A 25,961-nucleotide genomic window follows, 5' to 3' on the forward strand; every position below is an offset into this window, starting at 1 on the left:
CCTCCCCTCCATGTCTGCTCTGGAGTATGGAAGCCGGCCACACGTCCCCATTCTCAGTGCAGTTAACTTCAGTGTGCAAAGCACATCAAACGATAAACAACTCGGAACAGGGACCTACAAAATTTAGGAGAGTGTTATCATGTCAGTCTACAGAACCTGTGCGAAGTATGGGTACTTTTTGCTAGTATCCAATAACTGTGGGTTTTCAATGTTCTTAAAGACACAGGGGTGCTGTACCCCCCATAAAGCATTTCCATTAAGAACGTACAGCCTTGCGCATCCGCACAAATGACTCAACTCAATTCTGTCCACCAAAATCATCTTTGTTTGCTTAATTTATGTAATCCTGTTAGATAAAACAAATAATTCCTATATCGATATTTATCGGAAGAATATGTATTTTGTGGGTTAAATTCAGAGCAGCCCATCTAGGTTGTCAGGACTCTGTATTGAGGATGTCGGCATTGTTTACATGCAGCGATCATTCTGTGATTGAGCACCTAGTAATGCAATTAAAAAGCACTGTTTCCAGAGCACAATACCAGCTCTCAAATTCAGAACATTGGAACTAATACCACTAGGATGTCTTTGTTTAATAGTTTAAATGGTGCGCCATTGAGCGTATTGATGGTGGAATGGACATGTGATGATGCGGCTCTTTGTAGATATATGTGCACTTCTGAATTCTGGAGTGTATGTCTCACAAATAACAATCACTTTACTGAGCTGTTTGTGGAAAGCAATTAAGAAATGAAGCATTGCCCACCAAGTGACAGAGTCAGAGCACAACACCAAAAATGGGTACAACAAATGAACGTGTAATGTTCTTGAGCATAGAAACCACAAATCACAAAACTGAGTGCCTAATAACTCACCTGCACCCACTACTACACCCAGCATTCCCCACATCCCACAGGACAGTGACCACACAAAGGTCAAATGTGACTGAACCTCGCACAAAACCTGCAATTGTCAACATAAGCCCTCTTTACATGGCATGTACTAGCGACAGCACCACTTTGACTGTGACATGGACCTACCTGAAGGGTAGATCACAACTAGAAGAACAAATTGTGTTTAACAAACAAAACATGTTTAGCAGCCCAGTACTAGATCAGTCTTCAAAGGCAGAGGCAAAAAAAACAACCAACATACAAAAGATGTATCTCACAAATGACTCATCATGTAACACATCCTAGAACATTGCATTCGAAAATGAGTTCTGTGTGTCTTTCAGTAATAACACATTCCTATTGGGCCTCATAAATCATGCACAGGAAATCATTCCAAAACGTGGCCCTCAACAAGTACTTAACGTACATATGGAAATAAAAGAAATACTACACTCGCTGAGGTCTACAACATAGTAGGAAAACAGGGCAGCACTCCAAAAATATGTTCTGACATAAACTCTTTTCAGATGTGTTAAAACATCATTAGACTCTGCATCAGCTGTCCGCCATTTTGAGTAGAAGACAGCCTGATGATCAGCAGGCGACTCCCAACATATTGAGATATGAAGTCCACTTTATCTTATAGGACAACCACTTCATGCTAGGAAATATATGCTCAAAACCAGTCTTACAAGAATGACACACACATATTTCTGAACAGACATCCCATGTATTTCATTTACAGCTGTTCTAATGTATTGTGTTTAAAGCGCGTCTCTAACTGGAGAGCAAAAGAGCGCTGAGCACAGTGTGGGTAGCCAGCTTTTGGGCTGACAGCTTTCACTGGTAGCACAGTATTGTGAGGTCTGCGTGTGGGTATGCGCACTGGGATTAGTCATTTGTCACGTGCGGTTGAAAAAGCCAGGACACGCAGCCATGTTCAAAAGCAGCTGTTCACCTGCAATCGACAATGAGCAAATAGGTATCGGTTCTTGGCCATAAACGTTAAATACCACATTTACTTTAGCTGGATGACTATAGAGCAAACCTAGCGAATTGCTCTGCCTTTTCTAGTCCTTCCCCTAAGAGAGTCACATGGCTTTATCTAGCTCATTGTCACTCGCGGTCACTTAGACCACTGAGTATTGCCAGTATAATCTAGTTTGTTAGGAATGTAATGTGGATGTAAACCATGCACAGCTCAGTATGGTACACACTTTTCATGTTCTTATTCTTATGCCCAGTAGACCTGCACATTATCCATGTGGTTTGCTGTGGTCTGAAAGCAAAGGAACAGAAAATGGCAGACATACACACATACACGTTTCTGGACATGTATTTTGCAAAGGACTATGTCCCAGTAGTCTACAAACACAACGTGAATGTGATTCTTCAAACATTGTCACGTAAATGCTCGTAGAGGACACGCAAAAGCCCTGGCTATGGCGCATAAGTATACGTGGATGACCTTAATGGAAGAAGCATGGCCGAATATATTTATCAAATCCAGCGATAAACATCTTAGGCACACTGGCGGGGAGTTCATGATGTCATCAAAGATCAATGACCCGGAAGCACTTTTCATAACCTGATCCACGGTAAGTCTTACAAAGATATGTAAAATCGAAATCCAGCTATGACGTGCAAATTCGTCCAAAACATTGTCACTTTGTGTAAATGTAATACACAAAGTTGTAGGGCCTGGCACTCCAGCTTCTGCAACCTGGGCCAGCCCGCAGTCACTCTCTGTTGGACTTCTAGACAGCAAAGCGCCTCCCACAGCCCATGGGACGAGCCTTGATTTGCAGGTCAGACATACTATGCAACTAAGATGCAGTGTGAATGTCTTGATCCCCTCCCACACTGCCAAAACAATGTGTAAATGCAAATATTCTGAAATGAATAATTTGACCAGCAGAAAATGCAGTTAAACAAATGGAAGGAAATAAACCAAAATGCATGCAGAACAGTTTGGAAATAAATGACATTATATCCCTCAACTAGGGGAAGGGCGAGTGGGCCAAAAGACATTGAAGGGCAAGGGAGACAAGGGAGGACGCCTCCTGCAACAGCAACCTGCTTCAAATCGTGTGTCCAAAATCCGTCATGATGCCATTTCGGGGTGGAATACACCCCGCGACCTGAGAGAGAAACACCAAAAGCTGCCACCCTTACCCTGCACAATACCCCCATTATGATACCCTGTGGAGCGTGACATAATTGCCAAAAACACACTCCTCAGTCAGCTAAAGCCCTTTTAAAGTCCATTTTTTCGCTGGTGTGTCGTTTGCAATGTGGTTACGTTAGCTTCCCTTTTTTCTGCAATTTCCCTGTTTTTTAGATGAATGCTGTTGGCCTATTCTCTCCAAAACCATGCACTCTTATTTCCTTAAAATGCTGTCTCGAATTTTGCGATCTGAGTCTCGCGGGACATGACTTTGAAGCATGCAGGTCGCAAGTTCGTAATGTCACATTTGTGTTTATTGGAATTGCAACCAGGTTGTCCAGCAATGTACACACATGAACAGAGCGAGTCATTCAGCAGAGAAGTGTGGGAAGTGCAACGATGCATCAGTATGTCCTACTAGTAGGCTAAGAGGCTGTGCATAGAGGTGGGGAGTAGAATCTGACTTTGTCTAATGCAGCAAATGTACTCGCCCCGGCACTCACACCATTACCTATATAATCTAATCACCTTGTAAATCACTTTTGCCCGATGTGTTAATGGCCGTAGGTAGAACATTAAAGCGTTAAACCACATTTAATGGAGGCCCAGATGATTTGTGTCCCAGGTATATACATTGCAATTTCTTTGACCAACCACGTTAGACAGCAGCGAATTAAATAGAATTAGGCTCAGCAAGGAAAATGGAAAACACTACCTATACATACTTTTTTTTTATTTAAAAAAAAACACTCAAAATAATCGCAAGAGCATACTCAATAGTAAATATAGCAAACAACCTCAGCTATGGTGGGTTCAAAACGTGTGAAATAACTATGTCTTCCTGAAATGTGAGAGTAAAATGGGTCATCTTGGCTCAGCCACACATGCCACAGCACCACCTAGTGCCATCCCTGTCGGTCTATCTCCAGTTTAGAACCACTGCATTGTGGGTATGCAAATTAGCATAAAAGCATGCCTTTTGTTATAGAAAAAATACTGTGTTCTATATTGCAGTGCTATTTTACACATAGCTTTATCAACCCAAGACAGACAGCTTTTGCTTTTGAGCTAAACTGCATGCCCACAATGCATTGCTTTAATGCTCTGAACTGTACGTAACCTTCCAGAGATAGATACTGCGTGGTGTTGTGGCTTGTGTGGCTTAGCTGGAATGGCATATTCTACTCTCACATTTCAGGTAGAAGTGATTTTACATGGTTTGTGTATATATGTATTTCTTTGCACCCCTAATTCCCATTGTTTGTTTATGAGTGTGCAACATCGACTGCTGGATAAAATGTGAGTTAGTGAAATATAGACTCCCGGGGTCCCCATGAAGCACAACAGTGAATGGGAATAGACCATGCCGTACCTGCTTAACAGCATACAGAAGGCGCCCGTAGCAGTATATCATGACCATCACTGGGATGACGAGGCAGAAGATGAATAGGCAGATGATGTAGGACACCGAGTCTGGCGTCTCTGACGTCCACCGCACCGAGCAGCTTGTCCCCGCCCCCTCCACGCCATAGCTGCTCCAGCCCAGCAGAGGGGGCACTGTCCAGATCAGGGAATACAGCCAGGAGCCACTGACACCCAGCAGAGCCTTCTTGAAATCGGGGCCTCGCCTGTTGCATAGGGTAAGGGTACTGTACCGCTCGTAGGACAGGATAGCCAAGGAGATCAGCGAAACAATACCTGCAATGCATTAATCGGAGTTAGTATCACCATATGTATAGATTTCATCGTTCATCTCAGGATACAACACATGAGCAGTCAAAACCTTGTTTATGCAATAGGAGAACAGTGATTGCATCTTAATAGCTCGGCAACATAATAAGATGGATGTGTCTGGAAATACGAACAAATCGTCCATGAACCGTCAGTCCACAAACCCCCAAATCACAGTGCTTAGTAGCAGTTCCAATGGGCCTCATTACGAGGAAGGGGGAAGAGGGATAACGACGCCGGTAGAGCTGCCGGCCCTGTTATCCCTCTACCGCCTCATTACGAGGTCTGTTCGCGGGTCCCGCAAAGGACGTCTGGTAAAAAAAGGCGTCCTTAGTGGGACCCGCTAGCAGACCAGGATGCTTACAACAGGCCCGTCATTAACAGGCGCGTTGTTCGCATCCTCCCCATTCCCATTGAGCCCTATGGGGGCTCAAATGGGAATGGGGATGTACCGGGTACGGGTTCCAGGAAAGGGAATTACCGGGCCCTCCAAAGTTGGAATGGCCCGGTAAATCCTCACTCCTGGAACCCGGCCCCGGTACCCGGTATGGGTGGTAGCCGGCATGGCTACCTCCATACTCGTAATGAGGCCCAATGTCTTGTTTGTGTTTTTTTATTATTTATTGCTAAATATGTATTGTTATTGCCCTGCTTAGAAACAATTTCAAAATCAAGACAGCAAGGATTAACAAAGCCGAGACGATAGTAGAATTCTGAGGCAGGTGGCGGTGTACAGGTGTGTGTAGAAAGGCCTGATCAAGGCCTGCCCTCTTTTTCCATAGGCCCAGCCTGTGACATTACATGCAGGAGGTGGGAAGAGTGTGGAAAGGGAAGCTCCTGCTGTTTATCCATTACCAGAAATTCTGCTCAGTGCATATAGGCAAAAAAACTTAAAAGGGTCTGGCAGATCTTATGGGGAACAATAGGTAGCAAGGCAGCGTAATAAACCGCCAGAGAAAAATCAGCACCGGGTCTCTGTCCGCAGTTCATTTTTCTCATTACATTAGCTGACATGGTTTATTTCCGTGCTTTCTGATTAAGAGGTATTTCCCAAGCTGAGCCCTCTGATATACATGAAAGCAGTGTGAGACTCTGAGCAATAATTATGATATCCTCAGCTCAGACCCAAGCAGAGATCTCGACTGGGCTATGTGAAACAATTCACTAGGCTAATAGGGCAATCAAGAACCTCACCATCCATTAACTTGGCTGTGGTATGGTCTCGATAGAAGCAATAATCGTACAGATGCATATTTTCCTGATGTATTTTGGCACATGGGGAATGTTTGCCCCACTGCTAATACTGTGCCCGGTTGTCACTAGGAGAAATATTGAACGTGTGCATTAATGCATTTAAAGAATATGTTCTTGCCCTAAGAATATTTGTGCCCTACTTGTAAAACCATGAAAATTGCTCTTGTACTGGCCCAATGTTACCGTAATGATGCCCCAGGTGGCTTTGACTAATAGGGAATTGGTTTGGGTTTATCTTGCAAAAACTGGAGGTTTTCGACCCAGCTGATATTTAACAGGAAACATTTTCATCACAGGATATGCGGATCCACGTAAAAGCTCTCAGTGCCACAGTCGAAGATTCAGATCCCTGTGGTATTAGCATATCCACCTATGCACTCCAAATGATGTGCTCTTGCCAAGCCATTTTGGGCTGATGTGGAATTCACAATATGCAAAACCTCCTTACAAAAGAGGTCCTTGCACTTGCCACAAATTGTCTAAGTCAACTGCTCTTCAATCTCACCTAACAGTGCCTGGAAAGAACTGGAGAAGTGCATGCACTGCAGAGGCACATGCTCTAGCACCCCCCAATTGAATGTGTTGGTGGCAGGTTTTGAAGTTGAGGCAGCAACAATTAAGTGTAGACAATAATCAAAGTTTGTCTAAATGTATGTATATATACAGGTACAAATGCAAGGGGTTGTGTGTATCGGTAAGAGCACATGTGTGAATGTGTGCACGTGTGTGTGTGTTTCTGTATGTGTTTTCATTTGTAATGTGTGTGTGTGTGTGTGTGTGTGTGTGTGTGTGTGTGTGTGTGTGTGCGCGCGCGCGCGCGTAGGTCGCAATACTGAAATATATGGGCATATACAGCATGAATATGTTTTGTTATACTGGCATTACAGGATGTACGTCAAAGCCAACATACGCTGTTCTTACAAGGCCATGAGCAGCATACATTGGCACAGCAAGCATGGACATGTTAGCATACAGTGGCTCTACTGGCACTGTGGGAAAATCAAATGCAAATGTGCTCCTTCGTTAGAAAACGTGCACATACTGGAACAGCCAGCAGCAACATGTTGTCTTACAATGTAATGTCTGGCATTATTGTTAACAGCCAACATGATAATGTCATCTTACACTTGTAGAATATTGGCATATACTGTCGTCAATGACATTACATACTGCCACTGAACGCATGACACTTCCCCGCCACCCTACAGGCCTCAGTGAAGCATCTCACAGAGGCCAATCTGTCTCCCAACATGGTCCCTCACACATAGACCAACCACTAGGCCCAAATTATGTCTAGTGTTCCTGGCTATAAATGAAAAATGCAATACACGACTGTCAAAGCTAACTATGTTGGTTTGGCAATGCTTGTTCACATTATTTTAGTGTCAATTAAAAGTAAATGGCTTATCATTGAAACACATTCAGACTATATAATTTAGCTGAATTATAGTTATCCTTTTTGGAAACCATCTTATGAACACTCATTGTAACATTTCATTTTCTGCAGCCGAGACATCATTTTGTTCAATGCTCTGCCCCATGATTTGTCTTGTAAGGATGACTTTTCCCATAGGTTGTTGCTTTATGCCTCGGTAAGTGCCAACTGGTCTTATTATGTCATTACTTTCCATACAGCTGTGCAGAAATGGACATAGAACAACTTAGTATTCCTGTTGCAGAAAAGAGCCCCCCCCCAACATAAATCTCTGAAGGAGTTTTATTGGATTTCACACAATGGGATTCATATATAAAATCAATAGGCTGCTTTAAATTGGTTACATTAACAATGAACTTCCTAACAGAATATCCTCTAACCTTGATGGGCATGGCTTAACAGCACCATGCTATATCTGTACTATTCTGGTTAGCGTACCCACATGACAATATCCGCTTGCAACGGATTTATCCATCAAAGGTTATGGACAGCTGTCAGGTGACCCTTGGCCCGGTTCTCAGGGAAGCATACCTCACCCGCATGTGTGACTTGGCATGCACCACTGGAGGTATCTGGACCTCGCACAGACGGATGTCACCTCCGAACATCCTCGCTCAGTCAATCACATGACTGCATGGTTCTTACATGTCACATTCCTAGTTTTGGCTGTATTGTTTATACAACCGTGATATGTGCACAGCCATTGTTCATAGAAATGCATAAAATATTGTTGGTTTCAAAAACATGTACTGCATTTGTTACCCGACTGTGAAGTTTGTTCTAATTCTTCTTCCTAGACGTCCCAAAAGGACACTTAGGAGGCATGTTTAACATGTCCCTTCTACCATATACTTAATGGGCCATTAAGAATCCTTAAAAAAAATATGACCATAGTAACATTATTTTTCCATAACATTTTAATGTAATGATAATTGCTCTTTTATAACACCCTTAATACCAAGAAGTGGTTTCTAAGCGCAGTATGTGATTCGAACCTGTGTTGTGCTGTATTGCTTTGCTTCCAAGATAAACTTGTTGCCCCTGAACTATCCTTCCTCCCTCTTGATTGTTTGTTTTTGCATAAGCACAAATCAGGTGACATTTACTTAACAGGTTATCACTGTTTTTATAGCTACCATTGTCTGGACCTTACATTCTCTATTTCATGACGTTTTGGCATAGCTCTTGATATTTCTTTCATAACTCATCACTTCATGCAGGATTCAACTTTGAGCTCACCCACATTACTTGAGAGCCCTGCGTATCTTAAAGATACCTTGGCTCACAACGCCCATTTCACATATATAAATTAAGGTGTTATGGATGATCCTGCTGAGTGTGGGGACCATCTTTCCAGATCCTCACTCTAGGGTTTCCCTCAATATTGCCATATCAGGGGCCAGTTTATCAACACATTGACCGCATGCCTTAATGCAGCAGCAATGTTGCTCCTTGTGGGAATGGCACAAACTGGTTCTCCCCAATCTGAATTTGCTAAAACTGTTTTCAGTAGGGCTAAAAAGAAGTTGACTTGTTTTTATTTTTTGTTTGCTGCGTAAGGTAAAAGTAGTAAGCACATTTGCTTTAGGTTGCATAGTACAAAAAAAGTCTGAATCTGTATCGTGTGTGTTGCAGTGCACATGTTTTTAGATAATATGGATTGGGACAAAACATGGTTGCTCCATTTTGTATCACTTAAGCACTAAAACCGGTGCTAATAGCTCACATTTTGCACCGTTGTAAATGGCAGCTTGTCAGGCAGAGGGTCAATGGTAAAAACGTCAGCTTCCTTGGGGCACATTATGTTCTTATATTTTCCTATAATCGTTATTTTTCTCGAAAAAAAGATTTGTTTTATTTCTTCAAAGGATCTGAAGACAAGCCTCACCAGAAGGTGAATAGAGACCAGCAAATTCCCCTGTGGCGACAATGCAGGGTGTTTGCTGCTCCATCGAGGGGAACTATGATGGGATATGGAGAACCAAGAACGCATTCTAAGCAGTTGTTCAGCGAACGTTCTGCATCCTAAAAAACTATACTAGTTGTAAAGTTCTTCTATGCAGGCATGATTGAAGAAAAGGCGAGGTGGAGAGCAGGCCGATTAGAGAAAGTAGACCATTTGGATGCATTGTGCGTAGCGGCAGGTCCCACAGAAAAAGACAGCCATCTACAGGATCCATGTTTAGCAAGGCATTGAGAAGGACTTGGACTCAGGCGCGAGGCAGAACCTTCAGCTACAAAGGTTATAAACATTTAAGTAAATGCAGTAACGTTTTCTACAGCAGAGTAGGGGTCTTCCTTGCTAACAACTTAACTAGGAGATACTTATGTGTGATCGAGAGTAACATTGTGCGTATCCATTTAATCAGGTAACCCTATACTGGTATCACCTGACCAATTTGTTGGTAACCCTTTTTTGGTGGTGGATCAGAAAATAACATGTAGACGGTTTATAAGTCTGCACTAACATATATTGCCACACTGTTCTTCTAAAATAGAGAGCCTACTCATTTCCCACCTGAGACATCTTTAATTGCAGAAATTAATCTGGGCCTTTCACAGTAAAGGTGCACTAAATTGTGCTGATCTGAAAGATATGTGTCCTGGGCTTGCGGGCAGAGGTTCTTACCAAAAAAGCCCATAAAGCCAAGTATTCTGGCATTTAGAATTTTAAAGGTCATAATTGATAACAAACCAATTTAAACGCATTCTTGTGTGTTTTTCTGTTTTCTGGATCCTATATTGTTGTGTGATTTGTCTGATCTCTGCCGGGATCCCCATCGATCATGGCTGTGCATTTCTTTTTCATGGGGACTTGAACACATTGTTTTGAATCTGTACAGTTGATCTGTGTGTATATTTAAAATATATTGATGTATGTTTCTTGCAACACTGATCACTGTTTCTTTCTAAAGGGTAGACAATCACAGCGGAAGTAGAACAGTAACTGAAGGTGCCAGGGGTGCTAGTGCAATTAGCTCTGCATGGCAAAGAGTGCCCTATGATAGATGGCCAGTTAAAAAATACCATGCTTCCCCCCTGCCCCCCAGCAGCACCTGGCATACACACATAACCACATTGATTGTGAGCTTGTTTGAGGAGCTGGGGAGCCAGGAGGCAGGCGTGTCATTTTTTTTACTGGGCACCTATGATGGATGTCCATTAAAAAAAATACCATTCCTGACCCCTGTGCACCTCAATGCCTTGGAAACACGCAATCCCATTCATTGTGTGCGTGTTTCACACTGGGACCAAGGGGGCAGGCATGGCATTGTTTACTAGGTACACCAAGTAAAGAATGCCAGCCCAGTCTATCCCACTCAGATTCCTACACCTCATATGCAATGTTATGCCTGACCCCTAAGCCACCAGCGATTATTTGTACATGTGAGGCACTGGAGGGCACAGGGAAAGGCATGCCATTTATTAATGGGAATGTTTGATACATGCCATGCCTGTGCCCCCCTAGCACCTGCCAGATACACAATTGATTGAGTGCTTGTGAGGCACTTGGAGCCCCAAGGGCGGGCATGGCAGTTTTTACTGGGCATCTATGCTCAGTAAAGCATGCCATGGTTGTACCCTTGGACCCCAGATGTTGACCCACATCTGCCCCCTTGGCCCCGTAGCACTTCACACTCACACATAATCACATTAATATGTAATGCAATTATGTCTTAGTGTGAGGTGTTGGCACACCAGGGGACAGGCATGGCATGTTTTACTGGGCATGGATGATAAGGTAAACGTGATAAGTGTTATTATGTAGCTAGACTGGCATTTCAATGCAGCCAGTATAGCCATTGCTTTCTGTGGCATTACATTTTGTATTGGGCACCTTTGATAAAATAAGCATGATAAGAGTTTTATTATGTAGCTAGACTAGCATTTCAATGCAGCCAATGTAGCCATTTCTTACTGTGGCATGACATTTTGGATTGGGCATCTTTGATAAAAACAAGCATGGTAAGTGTTATTAATTATGTAGCTAGAATGGCATTTCAATTTAGCCATTCTAGCCATTTCTTACTGTGTCATGACATTTTGTATTCGGCATCTTGGATAAAACAAGCATGATAAGTGATATTATGCAGCTACATTGGAAATTAAATCCAGCCAGTGTGGCCATTTCTTACTGTGGTGTTACATATTGTATTGTGCATCTTGGTTAAAGCAAACACAATCATTGGCATTATTCTTACTGTTGCATGACATTTTTTATTGGGCATATTTGATAAAAACACACGTGTTATGATGTAGCTAGACTGACATTTCAATGCAACCAGTTTAGCCATTTCTTACTGTGGAATTACATTTTCTATTAGGCATCTTGGATAAAGCCAGCATGATCCCTGGCCTTATTCTTACTGTGGCATGTCATTGTGTATTGGGCACAGTTGATAACACAAACATGATACGTGTTATTATATAGCTAGACTGGCATTTCAATTCAGCCAGTGCAGCCATTTCTTACTGTGGTATGACGTTTTGTATTGGCATCATGGATAAAGCAAACATGATCAGTGGCCTTATTCTTACTGTGGCATGACATTTTGGATTGGGCATATTTGATAACACAAGCATGATACGTGTTATTATGTAGCTAGACTGCCATTTCAATTCAGCCGGTATAGCCATTTCTTTCTGTTGCATGATATTTTGCATTGGTCATCTTTGATAAAGCAAGCATGATCAGTGGCATTATTCTTACGGCGGCATGGCATTTTGTATTTGGCATCTTTGATAAAAACAAGCATGATAAAGGCTTGTTTTTAGCTATACTGTCATTTCAATGCAGCCAATGCAGCCATTTCATATTGTGGAATGATATATGACATGAAGATTATGCATGCATCACACTGAAAGAGGAATTGTGAAGTTTAGCCAGGTGTCAGCCTTTGATATAACTGTGAGGATCAACCATGCATCACACTCTGAGAATTGTGAAGATGAGCTATGGGTCACACTTGGATAGAACAGAGAAGATTAACCATGCATCAGACTAAGATAGAAGAATTATGAAGATTAGTCATTTGTCACAACAGATAGGACTGTGTAGATTACCCACACAGAAGAATTTAGCGAGTAGACAAAGCACTAACCATCCATTTCTACCTCCTCAAACACATTACCCAAACACTATACAGACCCACTGGGCTAGCCAAACTAAACCCTAACACAAACCCAACACAAGCAGCACACCCAACAAAAAATCCCAGACAATGACCCTTACCGGTATGGACACAACAAGCCAGTGTGCACAACCTTAAACACCTGCCAATCTACAAATAAAATACACATACACACCCCAACATAACAAACAGTCACAAAGAAAGATCCCAGGCATTGGATCTTGCTCATACCTGTTCGGCAGAATCATATGCAGTTCCCTTTGGGAACACCACACACAATTAAGACTACAAGTGACAGTACAAATTCACCTTTGGTACGAGCATCTACTACACAATAAAGTGGTAGCGATGGCGTTGCAGCCAGACTTATCTCAAGAGTAAAGTGAGCAGTATCAATAGTTACACAAAGGACAGCAATTACTATGGTTCAAACAAATACTGACTCAAGGTTTCTGAGTAAAAGAATATGCATTTATTTGCACATCAGTTGTAAAACAATTCACTAAAGACAAGCAGTAGAATAATCACACTCTTAATGTACTACACACCACTCAATAGATTCTGGACAAGTTAAGCTCAAAATGAAGTGTGAGCAAAATGGAACTCCAGCAATTTAAAACGGAGGGAAAGACAAGGTTAGACAAAAATTAAGCAGCACCAACAAGTAAGTAAGCAGGGCAATCTAGAAAAGGCTACTACGGTGAGGAAATCAAATCAAGAGGCCTGAGCCAAAGTCAATGGACCAGAGTTTTTGCAGAGGATCACACAGTTCAGAGATGTTTGCGGTTAAGTCTTTGCCAAGAGTTTGAAACAAAGTTGGTCAGAAGAAAAGTTACTTTAAAGAATAGAGAAGGACAAGCCCTCGGATTGGCGAAAGGTTTCAAACACTTTCACCACGGTCGGACCGAACGAACAACCGGGTTAGAACAGTACCTTAAATGAAGAAGAAGGCTGTAGCTGAGGCAGAAGTTCCTGGCAGGTCCTGCAGGCTCACGGTTCCTGAAGCAACTGTCGGACTGAAATAAAGTTGGAAGACTGGAGGGTCCTGCAATGCCCAGGGAAGAAACCAGCAGCAGAGCAAAGCAACAAATAAAAGGTGCGCTTCTTAAAACCCAAGCAGGATCCAGTCCTTCTGGCTATCTGGTTCACTGTAGCTCTGCACAGCAAATTCGACTAGAGGAGGGAGGCTTTGCTTACAATTTGCCGAACTGGTTGGTCCTAACAGCTCAAGGGGAGAAGATTTCTTGCAGATCTTCCCTGTCATCAAAGTTTGGAGATTCAGAATCGCAGCAGGGCTTCACCAGGAGGTTCAGTTGTGGTAGAGGTCCTCTTCTGTCAGATTCTCTTTGATTCTCTCGATCCACTGGCGACTCTGCCTTCCTAGTCCCAGAGACCTGCTTTTTATGCAGTTTCCCCCCATTCACACAGCCAGGCTGTCAATCACACAGCAGGGTGGCTGTCCTGGCGGGACAGTCACCACAGCCAATCATACAGAGTGTGACATGGGTCTCCAAGGAGACCCTGTGCAGGGTGTCTCAAACCCCTCCCTCACATCCTGTCCCCCTCAGACATTCAGGCACCTAAGGGGGGCTTCTGTGCAGAAGCCCACAAAAGGACGGCGAACAAAGGAACCAAACCTGGTTTGGCACGCAGAGTAAAACATGAGAAAGACCTTTACAAAAAGAAATTGTGAATAAACCCAGCCGGAACCAAATAAAAGTAAATGGGGTCCAGCGGATTTAAGTTTGAGGCTACTAACTTAGCCTAAAACAGTACCAAGGCTATTTAAATAGACCGCGGTAGGAAAAATCTGGTAGATACCACTGCCACCAGCTAAATCTTAAAGAAAGGGGAACAAAAGAATGTTCCATGAGAAACAGACAAAAAGGGATAACTATTAACCCTTTCCAGAACTCTATGTAAGATAGTTTGTACTGGGTCTGTGAATTTAAAAACACTAATAAAGTCAATGGCAACATTACATGTTCTGGGAGACAGTAGTTAGTCCCAGAAAATGGAGTTTAAAGTGGGGAGTCTGAAAAAGACAACAAAACTAAAGGCACTAAAGGTGCTGTGCAACACACAGTAACAAGATGATGCCTATGGAGTAGGTGAAGCTCCACAGTCTATGAACACAAAAATGCTAAACACACCCAGCAAAGCACATGTAAGAGTGGGAAAAAAGGCTCACACTCTTACCAGGCAAAAAAAAATAAATCCTAGAAATCCAGCAAAGCTGCTGAGGGACTCAGTAGGTAAGGGAAATTAGCCATTCTGGAGAATTCTCCCTCACACTCGCCCCCCCCCCAGACTAAGGAACAGGAGGATTTAATTCACTCCAGGATGAATCTCTTCACTCTAGTCATTTATAAACATCCTAGGGAGACCATCAGCATTTTGGTGGTGACATCCTGACCTGTGCTCAATGGTGAAATCAAGCCTGTGCAGGCAGATTGACCATCTTAGAAGTTTTGGGTTCTCCCCTTTCATTTGCATTAACCATCTCAAGGGTTGGTGGTCTGTCAGAATCACAAAAGTAGATCCATACAAGTATGGTCTAAACTTCTTCAGAGACCACACAATGGCAAAACACTCACGCTCTATGGTTTTCCCCCATTCACACATCCTGGCTGTCAATCACACAGCAGGGTGGCTGTCTTGGCAGGGCAGTTACCACAGCCAATCATACAGAGTGCAACATGGGTCTCCAAGGAGACCCTGTGCAGGGAGTCTCAAACCCCTCCCTCACATCCTGTCCCCCTCAGACATTCAGGCGCCTAAGGAGGGCTTCTGTGCAGAAGCCCGCCAAAGGACAGCAAACAAAGGAACCAAACCTGGTTTGGCACGCAGAGTAAAACACGAGAAAGACCTTTACAAAAAGAAATGGTGAATAAACCCAGCCGGTACCAAATAAAAGTAAATGGGGTCCAGCGGATTTAAGTTTGAGGCTACTAACTTATCCTAAAACAGTACCAAGGCTATTTAAATAGACCGCGGTAGGAAAAATCGGGTAGATACCACTGCCACCAGCCAAATCTTAAAAAAGGGGAACGAAATAATGTTCAATGAGAAACAGACAAGAAGAGATAACTATTAATCCTTTTCAGAACTCTATGTAAGATCATTTGTACTGGGTCTGTGAATTTAAAAAAACTAATAAATTCAATGGCAACTTTACATGTTCTGGGAGACAGTAGTCAGTCCCAGAAAATGGAGTTTAAAGTGGGAAGTCTGAAAAGGACAACCCTGTGTCACCGCACTAAAGGTGCTGTGTAACACAGAGTAAAAAGATGATGCCTATGGAGTAGGTGAATCTCCACAGTCTATGAACACAAAAATGTTAAACACACCCAGCAAAACACATGTAAGAGTGGAAAAAAAAGTCTCACACTCTTACCAGGTGAAAAAACATAATCTTAGAAATCCAGCAAAGCTTCTGAGGGACTCAGCAGGTAAGGGAAATTAGCCTTTCTGGAGAATGCTCCCTAACAGTACCGATACAAAAAGCCTGTGCAAAAAACCCTAAATACCAGGAATCTACACATTAAACACAGACACACCCCAACACAACAAACAGCCACACAGAAAACACCCCAGGCATTAGACCTTGCACGTATCGATACAACGAGCCAGTGCATGTAAACTACCATTTGCAAGCCAACACAGACAGACACCAGTTCTCCTGGTTCTGGGCCTATCCTAACATGCTTCCCTCACTAACCAACCCTGTCCCCTTTCTTGCAGAGCCACATGAGCACCTGGAGACTGCCCTTGGGTGGTATCAGTGCGTGGTATACATCAACATAACATAACAAAACAACTCATATTGCATTGGGCATCTTTGGTAAAGCAAGCATGATAAGTGTTATCATGAACCATGATCGGCATTTTTATGCAACCACTCTAGCCATTTCTTACTGGTGCATGATATTTTGTATTGGGCATCTTTGATAAAGCAAGCATGATTAGTCGTATTATTTCTACTTTGGCATGACATGTTGTAGTGGACATCTTTGATAAAAGAAGCATAAGAAGTGCAAGTATCTAGCCATTTCTTATTGTGCTAGGACATTGTGAATTGGGCATATTTGATAAAGCATGCATACGTTATATTATGTTGCTATACTCGCATTTGTGTGCAGCCAATTTGGACATGTTTTCATACTGTGGGGTGCATTTTTAATGGTAAAGCCATCTGCAGTATGATCTTATGTGGGGATACTGCCGTATACTGCGATAACAAACATGGACATGTATTCTTATAGTATAATTACTGGCATTATGCGCAAAGCAAACATGAGAATGTTCTTATATGTGAATACTAGGCTATAATGGTGCAGTCAACAAGGACATGTATGGCACAACCAACGTGAATATGTTTTACACTGGCACATATTGTGGCAAAGACATAAAACAAATGTGTTGGAGAAATGCTCCTGTGCAATGTTGGTGACTTTAATTTTTCTTGGGTTATCCTACAAAACCAATTGCAAACTGTTTGGCTTTTCACCCAATTTTTATAAAATGTGTGCTCTAAAATGAACCATGTTATCCTCCATCAAACCCCACCTTGATAGGTTTGGGCTCCCTCGCTATAGCATATCTGGAAGAAATATGTGCACCCCTCCACTGGTTATTATTGGCCAGTCCAATGATGCTCATTGCACATGCAGAGCTAAGCAGGCAGGATTTAAACGTTAGACTTGCATGCTGATTGGTGGATGCTCAGGTAACTGTGCTAACAGTACTAGAAGAAACCTGGTCATTCGGGAGTAATACATCGGTTAATTCACTAAATTCGTGCCATCTGAACACTTTATTAACACATCCTAGCAAAACGTTTAATACAAAAGAACATAACCCTTGGTTTGCTTGATAAAACTCCTCGAATAGATAGAAAAAACCCACAGGATTGCCAAGTTCATACATAACAAAGATGAACTCTCCCTTTCCGAGCAGGGCTAATTTGCATCGTGTAACAACACAGATGCCAACAATGTAAAACCGCCACTGAGAGCATGGATGCAAAAACATCCCCGCGCTGCTGTGCACAGTACAGTCCAAAGATATGAATGCATTTATTTCACTTTATTTTTAATGTGATGTATGCATAACCCGCACGCTAAGGCAATTTGCTCTGAAAGGCTACCTCGGGTTCAGTTTGGCAGCATAAACAGACTTTCAAGACCTCTGTAGAACTCTGCCATGACTTCAGATACAGCTGTTAACCCTACCACTCCCGTGAACAAGTGATGCTTCTGCCTAATGCAGTGTCTTCTGAAGGCAAACGCATCGAATGAAAGATGTCTACCGCACGGATATGATTGGAGCTCAATGAATAACCCAGCCTGCCTTTAAATGAAAACACACACGTTGTCATGCAAAATAATCCTTTTATAACATGCCAGTCATGCAATGGGCCCATGCCAATCGAGAAATCCCTGGGTACTCATGTCTTTCCCCATGTATTCTGGGACTTGTAGTCTTGCGTTTGTAATGAGGGAAAGCAAAATTGCAGTCCGTGAACGCAAAGAGGAAAACCAGAACTGGATGTGGATTTGCAAATGGCAGCAGAAATGATGGCATTTGTGGAGTAGATCTCATACTGCACAAGGCTACCCAGTAATAGCGCAAATACTACCTAAACACATGAAAAAATACCACAACCAATTCATATACCCTACCTCTTGCCTTCACTCACTCCAGCAATTCATATTTGTGTACATAGCTCACCGCAGCTTATAATGGCCAAAGTTAACCACTCGTCATTGCTCTGCCGTAGAAGGAAAAATATCGCTTTATAAAGGAGCCGAATATAATGATGCATCAAACTATAGAACACCATCTCATCGTCACCCACTTCATGAACGAGGCAAGAAGGGCTGCTGTAACAGACTATACGGCAAATGCAATAGGGAGAGGTTGGTGTGCCCTGGTGCGGAGGACAGATTTGTGAGCAGAAAGTTCAGGTTGGTGGCCAAGGTGCACTGAACATATGGTGATGGAGGACTGGGAGCGTAGAGCAGCTGCTCTGTAACATTGCACTTTAAAGAGAAACAAGCATTGTCAAAAGACTTGTCAGGATTTGGCTGCAGCTTTTCGCTTGTCACCGACCTCCTCTTGAAGGAGCTGTCTGGCTTCGGAGTGCAGCGCTTAAGAGCGGAGTTCGGGAGCCGAGTTTGTGGAGCAGTCTGCGGCAGTCACTGCCTTTCGACGTCCTTTTGCGGAAGAAGATCTTTATTAAACCGAACAAACCCGCGGAGCGGGGAGCGGAGTTCGGGAGCCGAGTTTGTGGAGCAGTCTGCAACAGTCCGCTGCAGACCCGGAGCATGACCGGCATGGAACCCGAGGTCCGACCGGGGAAGAAATCAGGCAGAGCTTTGAACATACCTCCCACGAACACCGTAAGAGGTAACAAAATAACCAAAATAACCATCGAGGAGGAGCTGCATGTCGAGCTTGAATGTCTATATACGGAGGAGAAAGTGCAGGAGACGAACTTGATTATGGTTAACAAAACACAGCAAAACAGCTTGAAGCCGGGGGTAACCCCACCCCGCAAGCAAAAGGGTGAAACAGGTCCAAATAAAACAAACCTTATCAAAACTAGTGCGGCCCGGATGGACAACACTCTCCCCACGGACCCTGCAAAATCATCAGGTGAGAGGGAGCAAGCACCTACTAGCTCCCGGACCTCGCCTCAGACACCTAGGGGAGACGGAGCCAGAGAGGCGAGGCCCGCCGAGACCGACGATGACGCCGACGACGTATTTGCAGAGACTCGAGGCAGCCCGCCCGTAGCCAGCAGAGATCTGTGTACCGCCCTAGAGGCGAGTGCCCCGAGCGTTGGAGCGGCCGGAGGACAGCCCCCGCTCGAGGCTAGCCAGAGGGTTGCAGGCAGGGCGGGCAACCTCTCAGCCATGGACCGGGAAAGTCCAGAGCCGGCTAAAACCATCACAGAAGCCGGTGTTGAACAGGACTCTCAAGAGGTAACGCCCGGGATAATCATTACACAAGAAAGCGGAGTAAAACCCAGTAAAAAGACTAGTTCGCAGAGTCCCGAAGATTTAGGGCTCACGGAGAAGCTAAACGAAAAAAGAAACGATTCAGCGCCGAGATCAATAGGCAATGACCAGTCCAGAAAGGGACATTTAACAACAGCAGAATGCTATGGGCCGGACATAGGCGACTCCAGGCTACCTATAACACTGGAAAACCAAGTGCTCATCACAAAGACGACCCCTTTGAAAACGGCAAAAAAGCAGACATCAAAATTAACAAATAACTGCGCAGTCTCGCAAAGCGAGGCGGAAGAAATCGCCACAGAGGATCAGGAGAACAACGAACCAAACCCGGCAAGAAACTCTGGGGAAAAACTTCAAGTAGCAGCTCAAAAAATCCCACAAACAAAGCGCAGAAAACTAAACAAAAAACAGCCGAGAAAAAGAACTATACCAACAAGGAAAGAAGCAAAAAAAGGTCCAGAAACTGTAGGGAGGAACAGAAACTCCCCCCAAAGGAACACGAAATTGTAAAGATCATTAAAAGAAGTAGAAAAATAAAGGAAAACTTACCAAATCCGCTCTTCTCACGTTCACTGCAGTCTTTCTTCACTAAACAATTAAAAAGAAAGTTAACTGCTGAATTAGAAGTCTCCGACGCCGAAATGTTGGAACTATCTCTTGAACAAACAAAGAGCTCCGAACAGAAACACACAGAATCAATTTGGACGTACAATCACTTACAAGCTAGAGTACCCTCGACCGCAAGGGGAAGCGAGGGCGAAATCACGAACAACGAAAAACCGCCAAGCATACCAACTCAAAATACGCCAGGGCAAGACAAACTAATGGGGTTAGCGCAAGCAGGAAACAGGACCACGACACCGAAGAGCCCTACAACCGAGCAACCAGCAAACGGGCACATAGGCCCAATAGAACAACGATACGCACAGACCTTACCCCATCTACCAACAACGTCTCCAATAAACCCCCCAGAAACAACTAGGGAAACAGAGTCCTCACAACCGAGCCGGGCAGGTGAAAAACAAAAGTCGACAAAGAAAAAAAACAGAGCCGAACAAGATCAAAACAGATCCATTGATCCTGGAAACCGTGACTATGAAATCCTACAAAAAAGGACGGAGAACACTCCCTTTACGCCAAAAAACCGCCGCCTCAGCGACATCGCAGCAGGTTTGCAAAAAGCTACCACAAATGACAAACCTGATATGATCACAATCATGTCGGCAATGTCAGTGGTCTTAGCTCCTTTCTGCAAGCTATATGAGGCAATAAAAGAAGACATCAGAGACAACACAGCGGTTCTGATGAATACAATAGCAAAGATCACACACGTGGAGAGTTACATAACGGCAATCGAAGACCAGGAAAAATGTGCAAAACATCTCAGGACTAAGAAAATTGAAGAGCTGGAAAGGAAGATCGCTAACCTAGAAGGACGCACAGTCGATCAGAGGAGGTTGAGAGACGAGGCAACAAGATCACAGCCGGTGGAAGAAAAAAAAAGGGAAGAAGAAAGGCCGTCAGCGCTTACAAACCAAGGGACAAAACAACTCCAAGCAAGCACTGGCCCTGGCTCGAGCATGGCGTCAGGCAGAGTCAGAGAGGAATTTGTTCATCTTAGGCACACTAGCAAAGAACAAACAGTACAGCAGAAACAAACACAGAAAGCGGACCGGATTACCATAAGCTCACCACGAACAATAGAAGACTTTCTGCCAGATAACGTCCTAATGAATATGTCTCAACACGCGAACATTTCAATTAGCTCAGATGAGGACTACTCCCCCTTAAACACGGGAACATCAGCACCAAATAGAGTAAGCCGTTACAAAACAACACAAGGGACTGAACAAGTTAAATCAAACGGAGTAAAAACGAAAGAACAGTTAGGAGCAACATCGCCTAGAGAGCCAAGACCAGTCCAAGGGAGTTCCGAAGAAAAACCAATGACGAAATGGAGAAGTAAGGCGACTTCTCAAATTCAACATAATAAGAGCAGAATACGCATTTTCAAATTGGAGCAAAAAGAAGAGGGAAAAAATCACATGATCCTAAACCGTTCGACGGTAATGTACCTGATGAAGAAAACGAAATCTCTGAGGAATATGGTAACAGAGGACATAAAGCGGGTGGAACCCTATCACAGAAAAAAGTTAGCTAAAGCATATTTACATGTCAAAAACGAAGCAGTGGAAAAACTTGACAATACAGCCTTTGAAGAAATGGAGAAAATGGGTTTTAAATTAATAGAAGTGGCAAACGCGGAAAAAAAGAAGAAACTGAAGAAAATGACCCAGGACAAGGAGAGAAAGTAAGATCGAAAAACACAGCAACGAAAATACAGACTCCCGACCTACAGAACCACACAGAAGACACTGAAGGGAACAAGCCTTACAAAATGGTGAAGGAGCGCTACCAAGTACCTGGCCGTGGAGCCAGAGAGGGAAAAGCAGAGAAAGACATAACAAAAAAGAAATCGGTAGATCAAGCCGACGAAGTCCGGGCAAAAACTAAATGGTATGGCCTATTCAAGCTGGAACGACGCAACGCAGTGAAGGAGAGAGCACCGTTAAACCGTCCAAAGATACTTCAGATAATGAACAGTGCAAAGGAGTTGAGACACCTGACGACGGAAGACATCAAATTAGTCGAACCCTACCACAGGCAAGACAGACTGAAAGCATACATACACATTGAAGCAGATAGCAGGAAAAAAATAGCATTAAAAGCCTATCAAGAACTGAAAGAGATGGGCTTTCTGCTAACAGATCTAAATAACCAGAAAACGAAAAATGAAGGAAATCAGCAGACACTACTTAACAGACAAAAACAAAATCCCAACAAGGAAAATCATATAGAAGAAAATAGCCAGAACCATCAGGACCTAAGCCTACAAGGAAATAAAGACGTGGCAGAACACCCAGAAGTAAGGAAACAGAGAGAATCAACGCCGCCAGCGCGCAAACTACAAGGTCCATGGAACTGGTTACGCTCCACGATAAATGCAAACAATACCAAATAGCAACGACAAGGGCCAGTCCTCCAAGACAGCCAGAGCCCAGTGGGAAAAGAGGAACGGCCCGCAAATGAGAGCTATAGCCTGGGGTCATGGAATACCCGAGGACATAACCATCTTACGCAGATAAGCGAAGTCAATCTGGGTCGTTATGACATACTTGATGGCTTCACGGTTCAGATTTCTCCGGCAGTCAAAGGCCTTCTGGGAAGACCTTCAGCGGGCCTTTTGACAGCAGTTAAAACAGGACGGGGTATGGATCAGCCAAAAAAATGGAAGGAAGCATACGAGATGCTGGTATCGCTGACTACTTGGCCCGCTCATAACAACAAACAAAGAGGAAAGTGCAAAAAAAACTCGCCATTATCAATTGCTATTGGAATCCCCAGCGGATGTCAACCGAAACGTTCTGTCTAAATATGGGGAGCACGATAGATCAGTTATATGAAGCATTCAAGGACATCAATATCATCATATGCGGTGACCTAAACGCGAACTGCAGCGAGACAAACAGCACAACCCCGAAACGTTCAGACCACTCTCAAAACCGAGGGAAAGCGTGGAACGAGTTGATTTCGGGAAGAGACATCCAAAACATTGCAACGCTATTCCCAAACCAAATCAATATTCCGACCTGGGAATGTGAAGAGTCAAAAGCCTCAATAGACCATATCTGCATGTCAGCAGGCATGATTGACTCGATGACGAGTTTCAGAGTTGAAAAAACTAGCAACAGTGATGACAACCTGGTCACCTGCTCGTGGAAAGGTACGAAAACAACAAAACTAAGATACCCTCTAGAAACAGAAGCTAATAACCAGAGCACCAGACTAAAGCTCACAGAAAAGGATATAAAGAAATTTAGACTTGCATGGGGAAACAAACTTAAGTCAAACAAAAAGGAAGATATAAAAGAAAGACCGGACTACACACCTTTCCTAGTACTCTACAGAAAACAAAGGGGAAAACCCAATCAGGTTTTCAACCACCAACATGCTTACAACATTGAACTGGTGAACCAAAGAAAACTGACACGGACTCTAAGGAGAAGAGCCAAAAAATCAAATGCCAAGTCAGACTGGGACCTCTGGCATAAAGAGAGAAAGAAATATGCAAACTGGCTAAAACAACATAAGGCCCTTCAATACCAGATAGATGCAGAGGCGATGATGAAAATTTTGGAGTCAAAAAACTGAAGCGCATTTTGGTCCCTTCTTAACAAATCGACCATTGCTAAATCTACACCGCTGTGTAATGCAGTATCGGAGGAGAAATGGATAACCCACATCTCATCAGAATTCGAAGAGGCTGAAAATCAAACATCGCTCGTACCAGAAAACATTGGCACAAACTGGATAAATGTAACAAGTCAGGAAGATATAAAAGCAAAGATCATGAAGCTAAAGGCCTCCAGACCCCCGGAACCGGACGGGCTCAGCAACGCAATGCTAAAACAATTTCCCACACAATGGTCAGAGGTAATAAGTGAAATTTTTGAAGAGTGTGAACATACTAAGAAAATCCCAGAATCGTGGCTCAAAGCGGTTATAGTCCCGATCTACAAAAAAGGCGCCCGCGAAGACCCGGCAAACTATAGACCAATCGCCCTCTTAGACGTCATCGGCAAAATATACGCATCTCTCTTGCTAGACAGCTTCAGGGTCTGGGAAAAAAACGCCAATTTCAAAGACAACTTACAAGTGGGCTTTCAAAGAAACGGATCCACTGGAATAAACATCATGATTTTTAACATCCTAACGGCCAAGATAAAAGAAGGGGCCCCAAAGCTCTATTTAGCTTTTATCGACCTATCTAAGGCTTTCGACAAAATAAACTCCAGAGCTGGAACTGTCCATCGCAAGTCCTGGAACCTATAAAAGCGCTCCACACAGACAACACTGTCAGAATCAAACTCAGCCAGGAAGGAACTCTGTCAGAAGAAATTAAGATAACACGTGGGGTTAAACAGGGCTGCCCCCTAGCTCCAACCCTCTTCATTTCATTTCTGAGCGATTTCCAACACGCCAAAAATGAAATCAGGTGTTGTCCACCAAAAATAGGCAACACCACGGTACCAAGATTACTATACGATGACGATATTATCCTGATAGACCAGACAAAAATTGGTCTCCAGCGGAAACTAGATAATCTGGCGAAGTACATCAACCAAAACCGCCTGATCATTAATAAGAACAAAACAAAAGTGTTGGTTCTAGAAAAAACACAGAGTTCAAAATCCAAACAACGAATATTCTACTTGGAAAAAGAAAAGCTAGAAACAGTAAAATCGATCAAATACTTAGGAGTCGACCTGGACAGCACCAAAACAGCTCAAACAATGCAGCGGACTCTATGGGATAAAGCAAAGCGGCTAGCAGCACAGACCCGACTGGTCGATAAGAAGTTTGGGAAATTCTCCCTGACACCGGCCATAAACTTCTATAAAGGAAATGTGATCCCCGCCCTGACTTATGGAATGCAAGTATCACTCTCAATGCCAACAAACATCTGGACAAAACTGGAAGGCCTAATATGGAAATCAGTTTTGGAAGTCCCAAATTCTACCTCAATGGCAGCGATAAGAAGGGAGCTGGGTTTGGTATCACTCGAATCCATGGTGGATCAAGCAGCAATGAACTTTTTCAGGAAAATTATCCTGGAGGAGCGCTCCCCAGTCATCGCTATAATCAAAGAGGAGATGGATTTAGCCAAATGCGCAGCCTTGGAAGTATGGAAGGAAAAAAGAAGAGCGAAATTACTAGAAATTGCGTGCTCAGAGAAAGAACTGAAAGAAAACCCCGACAGAATAAAGAAAAAAGTGTCATGATGGACTGGATCAGAACGCTAGATCTCGCAACAGAAAATAAACTTCTCACCCATCTCCCCCCAACTTTCAATAAAGCGAAATCGCCAATCAAATACTGCAAAAAATTCCCAGATAAAAGGAAACGAAATCTGCTCATAAAAGCAAGATTAAATCTGTTACCAACCAAAGAAATACTTTCGATTAGATCGACTTCAGAGGAGGCAAACTGTCGATTATGCAACAAACCAGATACAAACGAAACCTTAAAGCATCTGATACTCACCTGTGAAAATAACAAACAGAACAGAAACACGTACCTAGTATCTTTGGTTGAAAATCCATGGATATTTGAAGAAACAGAGATATGGAATAGACTGATTTCGGGAGAATCTACAAGGTGGTCGATGGCCATGGCGAACTTAATTGAGGCAACTTTCAAGCAGTTAAGAGAAAGCCCTACAACAGTGACTCCAAGTGTAGTAGAAGATTCAGGCACAGACGA

The 25,961-nt window shown here is 43.3% G+C and overlaps 1 protein-coding gene across 1 annotated transcript in view; it reads right to left on the reverse strand.

The window, feature by feature from the left end:
* LOC138526307 (parapinopsin-like) overlaps positions 1-25,961 on the reverse strand; it is a 2,832,341-nt gene that overhangs the window by 1,000,992 nt on the left and 1,805,388 nt on the right. Inside the window, exon 4 of the mRNA XM_069636896.1 lies at positions 4,433-4,758. Coding sequence (XP_069492997.1) covers positions 4,433-4,758 — 326 coding nt within the window. The remainder of the gene's footprint in view (positions 1-4,432; positions 4,759-25,961) is intronic.

The sequence above is a fragment of the Ambystoma mexicanum genome, chromosome 7p, assembly GCF_040938575.1.
Source record: "Ambystoma mexicanum isolate Mex_15411 chromosome 7p, UKY_AmexF1_1, whole genome shotgun sequence".
Lineage (NCBI taxonomy): Eukaryota > Metazoa > Chordata > Amphibia > Caudata > Ambystomatidae > Ambystoma > Ambystoma mexicanum.